Source organism: Cryptomeria japonica, chromosome 2 (assembly GCF_030272615.1).
Source record: "Cryptomeria japonica chromosome 2, Sugi_1.0, whole genome shotgun sequence".
Taxonomy (NCBI): Eukaryota; Viridiplantae; Streptophyta; class Pinopsida; order Cupressales; family Cupressaceae; genus Cryptomeria; species Cryptomeria japonica.
Genome location: NC_081406.1, coordinates 518127652 through 518140315, shown reverse-complemented (window position 1 = coordinate 518140315; position 12664 = coordinate 518127652). Strand labels below are relative to the sequence as shown.

Genomic DNA, 12664 nt, shown 5'->3' with positions numbered 1-12664 from the left:
ACCTCTTATTTGGCCTATATGTTTGCCAGGAACCAGCCACTGCTAGGTTTAATAATGAAAGGTGAAATTGGGAATGGACCTTATCAAGTAAAAGTATATGATTGTTACCCACAACTTCACTATCAGGATATAGCTCAGAGGGAAAAGAACAACCCGGCTTATGCAGTTGACCAGTATGAGCGCGTCAATGACGCCTTCACAATGCGCCTGGTTAGGCTAATGCAGGGAGGATTACACATAAGGCTCTCCGAGCAAGCTACTATTCTAGTACAGAGATACGAAGCCTAGTTCATCTAGTTCCCAAGGTTCTCCTATATCCGGATGGCTGGCTTTGATGGTGCCCCTCTTCGGCTTCCACGGTACCCAACTGACAAGATAGTTCTTATGGAGGTCGCAAGGCAGTCACGTCCGGCTGGCATCTTACTCAAAGACAACAAGCAGGTTGGATTCGCATTCCCCATGATTATTGGCAACCGGGATGTCCATCTAAAGACCCCCACCCAAGCAGAGGAATCCTTCGCAGAGCTGGCCTCCTATGGCCTACAGGAGCATTTTCCAAGGAAATGCTTCGATCACGACAATCTGGCAAAGAGAGCCTATGGCAGGCGGTATAGAGCAAAGGAATTAGTTGAAGATTATTGGAAAAATTGCTCTGATGACTATGAGGTCCGAAGGCATGAATATTCGAGACTGAGTGTGCAACAAATGCAAGTCTATGAATATTGTTTGGTCCCAGATCAACTCACAGATTCAGGAAATTGCCTGCAGGTCCAGGAAATTGCCTGCAGGTCCGGGAATTTGAGGTAGTATGACATCTTCTGCCGGGTGTTGATTGGTTGCAGGATCCAATCACTGATTTTGAGGCAGTCATGGCAGCCCCAGGAAGATATACAGACCAATGTTTGCATTAGCAAATTGAACGACTAATTCATGAAGGAGTCCAGTTCACTTACCACTTAATGGGTAGCCTTGATTCTCAGTCCTCCGAAGATGAGGGAACTTCCAGTGCACCTAGGGAAGAAATTGAAAAGCCCGAGAAAAGGAAGAAGGCTAAAGCCAGCAGAGGAACTCGGACATCCAAGAGAACAAGAAGGGAAAAGATTCCCATTAGGAGACTAGAGGTCACTTCATTGTCAAAGGACCCCAGTTCGTCCGACGATGTAGCAGAACTAGATTATATCCTTGCTTCGCCTTCCCAGAGCGATATTGATGCATTTGGAGTTGATGACCCTCCCGCACCCGACATGCTAGACGCCGAGCGAAGAGTCATTGAATCGGCCGAGCCGAATAACCAAATTGAGGAAGGAGAGATTCCATCCATTCAGGGGATCAAAGTACATGAACCTACCCAACAGAGCTGCCATGAATTGCTGGTCCACAATGCTATTAAAGATGACTCTACCGTTGAAGGAGAGCAAAGGACAGAGGAGACTCGTGAGCTCGAAAAAACTGAAGAGCAACCATCACACGAAGGCACCAAACAATTGGTCAGTGAAGTGGGAGAAAACTCTGCTGCAAGCAAAGAGCTTGACACCTCCTCCACTCCTCCCGTAACCGAGCAGCTGGAGATTTGTGATGAGGCGACTGAAAACATCAAAGAACAGAGTGCAAATTTAACCATAGCATCAGCCCAGACTGTACCTCAAGAATGGTTAATTGCTCAAGTTCAGCGCAAAGCCGCCACAAAGCCACCCATCGATTTGGAGGACATCTTCTCACGTATAGATCAAGCTAAAGCCAAGGGGAAGAAAAAGCCCAAGGCATATTCCAGAATGACCAAAGATGAGCAAAGGAACTGTACTCTTCACATCGCCACCCCGCCTGTAGACAAGCTAGCAGATCAGATTTCACTGGCAGATTATAGCATCACGACTGTCCCCATCGGACGAGCCACTAAGGAACAGGAAAAGGAGGAATTCAAGGATTCAGTACAGAACATACTTAGGCAACTTGAAGAAATAACAGCTGAAAAGAACATGTATCGGTCTCGTGTTGAGCAGGTAGAGGGATACATTGATAAGCTCCTGAGACCATTACACAATGCTTCCGAATCCCACATTCCCCCGATGGCATTGGCACAAAGGACCACAACAGAATTTGAAGGAGTACGGGATACTGCAAGGGTCGTCAGAGAATGGATACAAGGCATCAAAGGGAGGGGAAAACGAATCCTCGTAGAAGTAAAAGAGATGCCTCACCATTGAGAGACCACCCTGGTCCGGCTATTAGAGGTAAAGAGGGAATCCCTTAGAATGCATGAAGTGGCTGCCACTACTCTTCCCCTCACGAGAGCTCTCTTCTGGACCCATGCACAGATTCCTACATTGTCCGCCATCCTAGATCCTTATAACATCAGCACTCTTAAGGAATGGTACTGGACTATCACCATGAAGAATGACACAAGAGAAATTATTGATAAAGAAAACGATGCATGCGAGGCAATTCTGAAAGGCATGCAGGAACTCGGCAAGACGATCCTCCGATCAATGGTCTCGGGGTGGCAAAATGACCTGTCAGATGATGTAATATAGCCAGACTGGGAAGAGAGGCTAGGGACGGATAGGATCACTTATTCCACTAAAGACCTGAGTTTTGCTGGTCAATTCCATTCAGACATGTTATGCTTTGAGCGTAATCGTTCCAGCTGGAAAGATGGTTTGAAGCACGTGGACCAGTACCTTGAGGGCATGCAGTATAAAATCCACCATCCTCCTATGCCTCCATTCAGTTTGCTATTCCAATTATGCATCAAGTTCCAGGGGTATGTTCGTAAAGAATGTACAGCGGGTCGAGACCTTTGGCAAGAATATTTGCATGGTGAGGATGAATTTCTGGAAAAGGGGTGTGAAGCTGAAAAGGAAAAAGTGCTCTCCTAAAGTGTTTTTCCTTTTTTTTTCATTTAATTTTGAAAAGTGCACTTTTTGGCCAAAGGGTCATGTTTGACTTCCTAGTCAACTAAATGTAAATCTTTATGTGTATGCACCTTTTTCAATTATTTTGGATAGGTTTTAATTACCTTTTTAGGTAGCTATTACTCCCTTTGGGGTAGTTGCTGATATTTACCCTCCATTTATGGGTATGGGTAGTCTTTTTGTATGGATGAATCTTGGCCATTTGTTTAGATTTAATCTTGGCCATTCATCCATTTTTGAAGCCTATTTAAGGGACTGGTTTTCCCTCATTTTGTAAGAAGTTCTTGGATTGTTGCTGAAGCTCTGGCGAAATTTACAGGATTTAATGCAAAGTTAAGACTGTTTCAAGTTTCCTTGTGAGTGCATGGTCTCCTTCTTCATTAATCTGGAATTTTCAGTTATGTTTCTTTCCTTTATATAGCATTTTCTAAGTAAACATCCGATAGAATCCTCGCTGTTCATACCATTAGGGAATGGCTGATTGTCTTTCCTTCTGCATGGTTAATTTGAACCTTTCATATGCTTAGTTCGGTTATTGAATGCTCACTGAATGAATGTCAAAGTTCTGATGTTGTATTTAATAGCATGAAAATTCAATTTTCCCTTGAAGATCGCATTAGATCGATGCAAGTATTGTGCTTAAATGGCTGGTAATGCTTAATTTAGTTATTTGGAGGTGTCTGTCTGTTTACTGAATCTGCTATCTTAGTTAAAATTTATATTTTCTGTAGCTCTCTCTCTCTATCCTTCCTTTTCCCCCTTTTTTACCAAGAGAATCCGCAGTCCTGCTGAAAATAGTATCAACCCAATTGAAACCATTTGATAAGCAAGACCATTAAAGTTTCGGGGAACTCATCTAGCAATTGCCTATTTCATCGTAAGTCCCCCTTGTGTTTCCAGCAAAAACACATCAAACCACTGAGTAATTCCGCAGTCAAGACCTGACAAACGAAACCTTGAGGTTGTCCTCTTTGATCAAACGTCAGAAATAGCATTAGGGATTTCCTTATCTCAAGAGAGGATAGGTTACTCGGCGAGTTCATTCTATTCTGCGTTGGCCATATAGAGTTTGCAGCAATGCGACTTTAGACACGTCAACACTACCTAGAGTACCTTTTTGAATAGCCTCCTTTCTATATTGCTCGGACTCGGCAAGGCCAACTCGACTCGTGACTCGGCTACAACTTGGCAACGACTCGGCAAAATCTTGAAATTATATAATTTTACAATTATATATATATGAAATTATATATCATATTCCATGGCTCGGTCTGAGTCATAAAAAGTCGGTGAGGTCTGCTCGGCTCGGCAACTCGGATAACTCGCACGACTTGCAGCGAGTTTTGGAACTATGGCTGAAAGTTACCGTTTAGAAATCCTAGGTGTTCACCGGTCAATTTTGCACAACATTCTATCACAGCTTTGGGTGATTGCAAAAATTATATTCAACATGTGATGAATCATTCATAGAAACAAAGGTATTCACATGGGTTTTCTTAAGTGTTTTCATTAAAAGATCCGACTTTATGCATTTTCATGTGCTAAAACTGGCTGAACAATCCTGTCAAACTGCTATAAATACTGCCCTAAATCACCTTTAATTATCTTTGGTACCTAAGTGCTGAAGATGATTGCCAAACCCTTTCTGAGGTTTTGAATTTGATGTCTCTGTTTTTTTTTTCTTTCTTATATTCGCTTTCAGGCTGTCTGAGTCATAAGTAAATGCTACCTTCTCATGATTTTCTCCATGTTCAACATAGGTTGGCTGAATTCCCTCACAAGATGGCTTTCTAAACTCAAGGTGGAAAAAAGAAATGCCAATGCCAATGCAAAACCCTGCCATGTTTGAAGATAACTTACTTTCGTGCACTTTTCTTACTCTTTAGCCAACTTCAATCTGCTGGTAAGAATATATAGGTGTCTAAGCCAAGGGAAAAAAACACTTGGAGGAAAATTCTGGTGGCTTAATGACCTCACTTGTCTGCCTCACTTCATGACTGTTTTTCCTTGTTGATTTTGGTGGAAAACACTAAGGACATTGCTACATTTGAGTGATTGAGGCATGGATCTAAGATTTTGCCACTAATTCAGGGTGCTTGAACTTAGTTATGTGGCTTTGCATCAATGCCATGCTTTTATTAGTCTCTGCCTTGATTTTTGGTGGTATTGATACTTAATTTGTGCTCTTCTTTATGTTTTTTATGACTATCTGCCATCTTTTGAACATGTTTGAGCAGAAATGTATCTTGGCATTGCCATCAGAAATTTGGACTCTAATATGTTCTTATTTCTCCTTTCACTGCTTGGCAATGATCACTTACATAATTGCCAGTTTCCATAAGTGCTGGGTGCTGATTTACCAAGGCAAGTCTTCTCCAATTATGCAGCCCACTTCTTGATACTTTTCTTTGCAATTTGGTGTGCTTTAATGGTGTTTAAGTTTCTTTTCATGTATAATGCCCACTTTATCAAGCTGTTATCCACTCCTTATGAAAATTGGGCAGAGTTTCATGGCGCATTTGCCATGGTTTTATGATCCAGGTGGATTTTGTCAACATATTGTCCATGAGAAAATAGGTGGCCTAGCCACTCTAAATATGCACATCACATGTTGTGGTTTAAGACTTTTAACTTAAGAAGAATTTACTAAAGAGCTTGCCAATCTTTCTTATGACTGCTGGTGGAGTATACTTAACCTGCTGCCAATTTCTTTGTTAGGTGCACCTTCATAATGTCTTTGCCATGGTGTGGACTTGAACAGAGAGCAACTAATTTTTGGCCAATAGGAGGAACTTTGATGGGATTTTGCCCAGCATTTCACCACCTTACTACTTTGAAATCTTTGTCACCTTTTCTGGTTCATACTTGCTTTTTATTAACGTAGTCATCATCAATAGGAACCTTATTGTTTTCAATTAGAATAGGGCAATCTTGATCACCCTACAAGAGTAGTCAACCAAAACACAACCACAAGACAGCCACTTCGCTACGTGATGGGAGAATGCTATCAGTGACCTTGACTTGATACACAAATGATGTTAGACTGATGGCAAAAGAAGACACCAGGCAGTACATACTACAAACATCAAGTTTCATATGGGTACCGATAGTTTCATCCCTGGGAATTGCATTACCTGAGTTCTCACGATAGGTGAATTTAATGGTTTGTAACTTTTTATATAGGAAAAGGTTAATCTCTGGTTTATAGTTTATACAGGTACAAAGGTAAATATTTGGTCTATATGGTAGGACAAAGAAGGCTGATAAGTTCGTATAATAAAAGTAGTACATAGTCTAAAATAATATTAGAATGAAAGAGAAAGCAAATATATGGTATGCAATATTTTATTTGCCATAAAATAAATTTTGTTGGTATTCAAACTAGATTTTCACATGTATGAGATTTTGAATTCATTTTCTGCTCTATGGTTTTATTTAACTCTAATTTTTTTCTATGTATGAAGGAAATCAGTAATATGGTTCATAAATTCAGTAATATACATGTTTTAAGAAATTAATACATTTTTAATATTTAATAAATTTGTCGAGTTATTGCCAAATTTTTGTCGAGTCCTGATTTTTTTTTTTTTTGATCAGCTGAGTAATTGCTGAGTCCGAGTTTTTAAACTATGGTACAGGAAAGTATAAGCAGAGAGTGTGTATAGAAAATCAATCCATTTAAACGATATAATGGAAGCAGTCTCTAAACATGACCTGCATAAGAGAATGAAAAGATATTTGATAAGCAGCTAAGGGTAAATTAATAATGAGGGGTACTGAGTTTAAATAGTATTGCACCGTTGTGCTCATCTCCAACCAACCCACACAGTGATCATGGTTTTGCATTCCTGTTTTGTTAACTTGTAATTATAGACAGATATGACTAAATTTGTAAGTTAATAACGTCCAGACATGGGTCCAACTGCAGTAGTTACAGTAACTTGTAAAATTTTATCTGCAACAAAATGCTCTGATATTGGGATGGTGCCATCCTTTAGCTTATCAGTTAAAAAATGAAAACAACTAACCTCTAATTTTAATACTTTGATGGCCATTTGGAGAATCTATTGACCATAGCATTTCTTTATTTGTGGTTCTCTTCCTGCAGAGGCTATATGTGACAATGTTTCCTTGCAATGAATGTGCCAAGATCATTATTCAGGTAGTGAGTTTCTATTGGTCTTTGCAAGCAAGCATTAGTTTGTTTCATTTTTGTTTGAGGATTGTCAAAATCCAACTTAAATGCTATGTTATTTTTCCATTCTTTTCAACATTATAAGCAAGTCTTTGAATTAATAACTAACAGTCCTGTATGAATTTAATATGATTTGACATTATTACTTATTGCTGTGTAATTGTATATTCACTGTTTTAGAAACCGGTTGGAACTTTCTATGCTTTTAATGAGAATTAATTGGGGAATTATGCTTGCTAATAAATGGTATTCTCTTACATGCAAAAACGTCTGAAAACTAGAACCTATACACACACCCGTCAATAGGTTGTGTCAACCGTATTATGTGATTTTTTCAATGCTTTTAAATTTGACATGTTCATAGGGCAATATTTCTTAATTACTGATTTTCTCTCTTTTATTAAGACCAGAACTTTTTGATGGTTTTTCACTGCATGCAATTTAAATTTCCAGATTCCAATTTCAATTCGAATTTTGAGTGCGAACAAATATTTCCATGATGAAAAATGAGGAATATTATGCAAGTGCCATTTTCTCAAAACTAGCATTAAATTATTAAATTGAATCCACTTGATTCAAATGGTCTTTCATGTATTTATGGTAATTGTGAGTGGTATGTGGGTATCTTGAGAATCTTAACCAATCTTCAGCTGCCTACGATGAATGCAATGCATATTTTATGAGAAAATGAAAGTTAATTAAGCTGTAAAAATAACAAGAAAATGAAAGTGTAATTAAGCTGTTGAAAATATGGTTTATCATATTTGTTCAAAGAATGCAGAATCTCATCAGTACTTCATTAGAGATAAGATAAAAGATGGTGAAGTAGAGTGCATGTATTGTGCAGCCCGGGATCAACCAATTCACCCCTTCAATTGATTTTTGAACAGAAAATATTTAAAGGTCAGAAATGGTATTTGATACAAATACAACCATTCTCGAAGACCCCTACTATGGATACGGCTGTATATGACATTCACAAAAAACACATACACATTTAACACAATCTTCTAAATTATTAGAGGAGATTCTCGTTGCATTAAAAGCAATATAAACTCATAATTGCTACATAAATAATTATAAGTTGATTCAACAATTTACAATATTCAAACCAAGACTTGTAATTAAATTAACAATAATGCCATTTAACTCTAAATTAAAATAAAATTCAGTAAATTTTAAATAAAAATAAAAATATGTAAATACTCAGATATTGGTTCTTGTAGAAAATGGCCAGGTCTGGGTCCTGGTTCTTGCCTGGTCCTGGTCCGAGCCTAGGTTCGACTTGGGTCCTGCCCAGGCGACTGGGTTAGGGAACCCAGCCGCCTGGGCAGGACCCGGGTGGGACCCAGATCGAACCTAGGCGGACCTAGGTGAACCCAAGCCCGTGGGTTCCTGAAAATGAGGCCCACGGGTCAGAAAAAAAACAAAACAAATAAAAACAATTTTTTTAATGCTTTTTTATACTTTACTGTGTCATGACATTTTCACATTTTGAAACTTGAATATTATCTTTTTTGCAAATTATGAATATGATATTACATTTACGATATATGAATATTAGAATATTTACTGGCATTGGCAATTATGGATTTATGATTTATGATCTATCTGTTATCATTTATGTATCATTGTATGGGAAATTTACATTGTATGTTTGAACTGTGAACATATATATTTATAATTTTGATGTTTGAACATATATATAATTAAAAAATATATATATGTACGGATGAACCTGTACCCGTCCCCACGTTTTTTTTTTTTTTTGCCGAATCCGCGAATCCGTACCTGAATCCGAACCCGAACCGGTAACTTAGTGTTAATATGTAAAAATTTAAAATATAAATATAAAGAACAAATAAACTATAATAATCTGAACTTAAAAATTGGGAGTTAAGAAATGCAAAGAATTAAAAACTGAGCAATTGGAGGTGGAAGGAGACTCATTGATAACTATTAATGCCTTGAGGAAAGGCAAGACTCCTAATTGGAAACTCCAAGGTTTTTTGGATGCAACTCTAGAAATCTTGCAATAGTTCAATGCTTATACCGTTGGTCACATCTATAGAGAGGCGAATGGTGACGCCGACAAACATGCAAATTTGGTAGTGGATGGGCTTAATGCAGACGAATTTCCAATTCAGGAAGCAAATTGATTGTGGGCAAGTGTTTGGGAGCTAGTGTATCGAGGATTGTCAGGCTCTGGCTTGGTCGTTATCTGGGGTGTTGGCATCTTTGCTTTTGGTTTGTAGTCGATGGTTCTAGTTGCGTAGACAACGATTGTTGAGCTTAGGCTTGGCTCATGACAGCTAGTAGTGTCTTTCTCTATTGCCCTGCGAGGTTTTTTTGAGTTTGGGATATCTCTTCTTCGCATTGCGGTCGTCAGTGACCCGAAAGAATGGCTGTAGTGGTGTCTAGAATGGCACAAATCTGAACAGGCTTGGCTCGTCAAATAAACTCTTGATTTGATCATTTTGAAATTTATTAATATAATCTTCTCTTAGGAACCAATCTTCTCTCATATGGATTCTAAGATGAAGCAATGCTGTCCAATATTGGTGGTATCATTTCCAAAGATTGGGATCGTAATGGTCGTGTCCATAGTGATAGAATTTACTCTGGGATTATTTGATAATTGTAGGTTAGTTATTGGTTTCCTTACCGATTTCTGGCTTCGTGGTTTCTTTTCTTTCCTATTAGAATTTTGGGGCTTGTCTTCTATGTCCATATCTCTTTCTAGTTCGATATCAAAATACTCTTCCCCAAGTATATCTTTCCATGGTATCTCCTGTTTGTTGTTTGTTGTAGTTTGCTTATGCTCCTTTCTTCTCTCTTCTTATTTTTGTGTTTCTCTCATCTCAATTTTCCTACTTTTGTATATGGCTAGGGATGGGTCTTGGTTCGAGGGTTGTGTCATTTCAAGACCTCTTTCTATTCCTTGGTTTGTGAAAGACATCCTATTTGGCCGCACCTCTTCATTAATCCCTTGATTATCCTCTTCTTCATTCCTACTATCTTATCTTAATCTTCTTACACTGAGATTAACTAAATCTTCCAAATGTTGATCAGTCTAGAATGGGGTTCTCTTTGGAGTTTGCAATAGCACCTTGAACTATCGTCCAATTTGATTGTGACATTAGTGAAATCTTTTGAAGAGTGTTGTAGGGTAGAAGCCATGTCACTACTACTTGACCTTGGAAGCAATCTCCTTTGATCATATCTTTCAAAGGTTGATTGGATCCCGCTTAGCATTCCTTGTAGTTTATTAAATCTCAAGTACATGTCCTTTGGGGTATCTTCTTTAGTTCTACTTCTCTTTATCTCTTATATATATATATATATATATATATATATATATATATATATATATATATATATATATATATATATATATATATATATATATATCTCAATATATTAAGTACATTCCCTTATATCTCCTTATGCTTTCTATCTCTATCTATTCTTTGCTATTCTTCTTTCACTATCCTTCTACTACTTGGTGACTAGATATCTTATCTCTACTTATATCTCCTATTAGGGATGCAGCCCGTAGATGATATCCTTGAAAGACTACTCTATATCTTAAGTTACATATCCTGGAACTTTGTTACTGGATTACACCCTTATATCTTCGGACTGGTGTTTGTATTTCGTTTTCTAGTCAACAAGGATTATACCTTATCTAGTCAATGTGAAGTTGAAATTATTCACATCTATTTTAATAGTTCATTTACTGTTGGAAATATTGTCATTGATGTCAAAGGGGCATGGACACGTTATCATTAATGTCAAGAATAAAATAGTTGTCCAAGATTGTTGTTTTGGATGTCAAAGGAGTTTTCAGTATGAGAGTGAAAAGTAGAATGATTGCAAGTGAAGAAAGGAGTAGCAATTATAATGTAATAAGAGCAACGATTGCCTTTGATAATGATGCATAATGAACGGCAATCGACATTTAATAAGGCAGATATTATGATGGTTTAAGGACAGCAATAATATTTCGTAAGGAAAAGACAACAAGATGGGCTTCAAACTTACATTACATCTTTTGGTGAATGTTGGCCAAGCTCCTTAATATAGGGGCCCAAGATAGCAATAAAAAATTAAAGTCTAAATGTGGTTGACCTTGCATTGGTTAAATTACCCTTACTTTTGAAATAAAAAATAAAATAATTTATATGCTGTTTGGGCCGACCTAGTTAAACAGTTACATCTTTTGGTTGAAGGGACACTTTGCAAAGTACAAAAAGAAGAATGTTTGATGTTTATTTGTCAAGCAACTAACAAAAAATCTTTCCTATTCAGAGCATAGTTAAGAGCAGATGTGAAAGAAGTTTATGAGTGTTGATGTAACCACTTGTTGTGACCTATTTCATACATTGCTCCATTGCAAATGGGGACCCCCAATTGTTTTCTTTTTAGGGTTTCATCTTAGCATTGCAATTTATAAGCCTTTATTTTTTCGAGAGTTTGAGTTAGAGTCATCCGAACCAAATAGAGAAATCATGCTCCGAACAGTGTTTGGTGAAAGATCCCAAATGGATCCTTTTGCTGTTGCTGCTGTAAATTCTTAATTAAACATACTATATTTTTGTAATTTTTCGGTGATCTTATAGAATAGACAGAAGTTGCAGAAAGGGATTGTTTCTTTTTGGGTTTTGATGTTAGAAGTAAAGTAATTGATAAATAGTAACAACTGTGAAATAAAACAGTAAACAATGTTCATATGTAAGAACACTTAAGCAATCTGAAAATACTGCAAATCATACCAAGCAAATAATCTAGTTTTGTATTCAGCAAGAATCCATACATTTATTTGGAGCTGTTCTCAATCTGGATTGATGCTAGATGGAGGAATATTACTGGCAACGAACAAGGAAGACCAAATAAGCTGAATACAACCCTTCAAGCCAACATAAAAAAAAGGGGTGTTTCAAAGGAGGCGTGGAAGCTGCTGCAAATCATGTGCCAGCTGAAATAGACCAGCCGCCCTGTTGAAACCCCCAATATGCACGCTGAATCTTCAGGACAAGAAGATGTGTCTTCTACCTCTGACAATCTCTGTGCAATCCTGGATAAATCCACTATCAACTCCTGCTGAGGGCTACGTCCCAGCAAGCTCAGACCTAGGGTTTGCGTCCTAGACCAAAATCACTCTTCCAGAGCAATTCCCAAATTCGCAAGTTTCAAAATGATCAAAGATGCTATCAATTAGGTTTTCATCTCCTTATAACTCCTTTCCCTTTGCAAGTTGAACCCTAAAGAATAATAAAGCTTGCACTTTATAATTAAAGTGACACTTTCCCAATTATGGCGTCAAACTATAGAAAAATATCACTTTATTGCGAATAAATAGCTTCAAGCATCCAAAAAGACTCCGGGAGGTGAGAATCATGTAGCAAAGTTCAAGACCTTTCCAATGAGCTATAACACATAGGCATATCAAACCAGATGAAGCCAAAAACCCCTTATTACTTCAAAATGGCTATATAAATAGCCTTATTTTAATTTATTTAATCGCTAACTTAGGAAATATTTAAATATATTAAAA

At 37.6% G+C, this 12664-nt stretch overlaps 1 protein-coding gene across 1 annotated transcript in view; it reads left to right on the top strand.

The window, feature by feature from the left end:
- Nucleotides 1–12664, top strand: part of LOC131035270 (uncharacterized) — a 249602-nt gene that overhangs the window by 223948 nt on the left and 12990 nt on the right. Inside the window, exon 7 of the mRNA XM_057966940.2 lies at nucleotides 7021–7074. Within this exon, the coding sequence (XP_057822923.2) occupies nucleotides 7021–7074 (54 nt within the window). The remainder of the gene's footprint in view (nucleotides 1–7020; nucleotides 7075–12664) is intronic.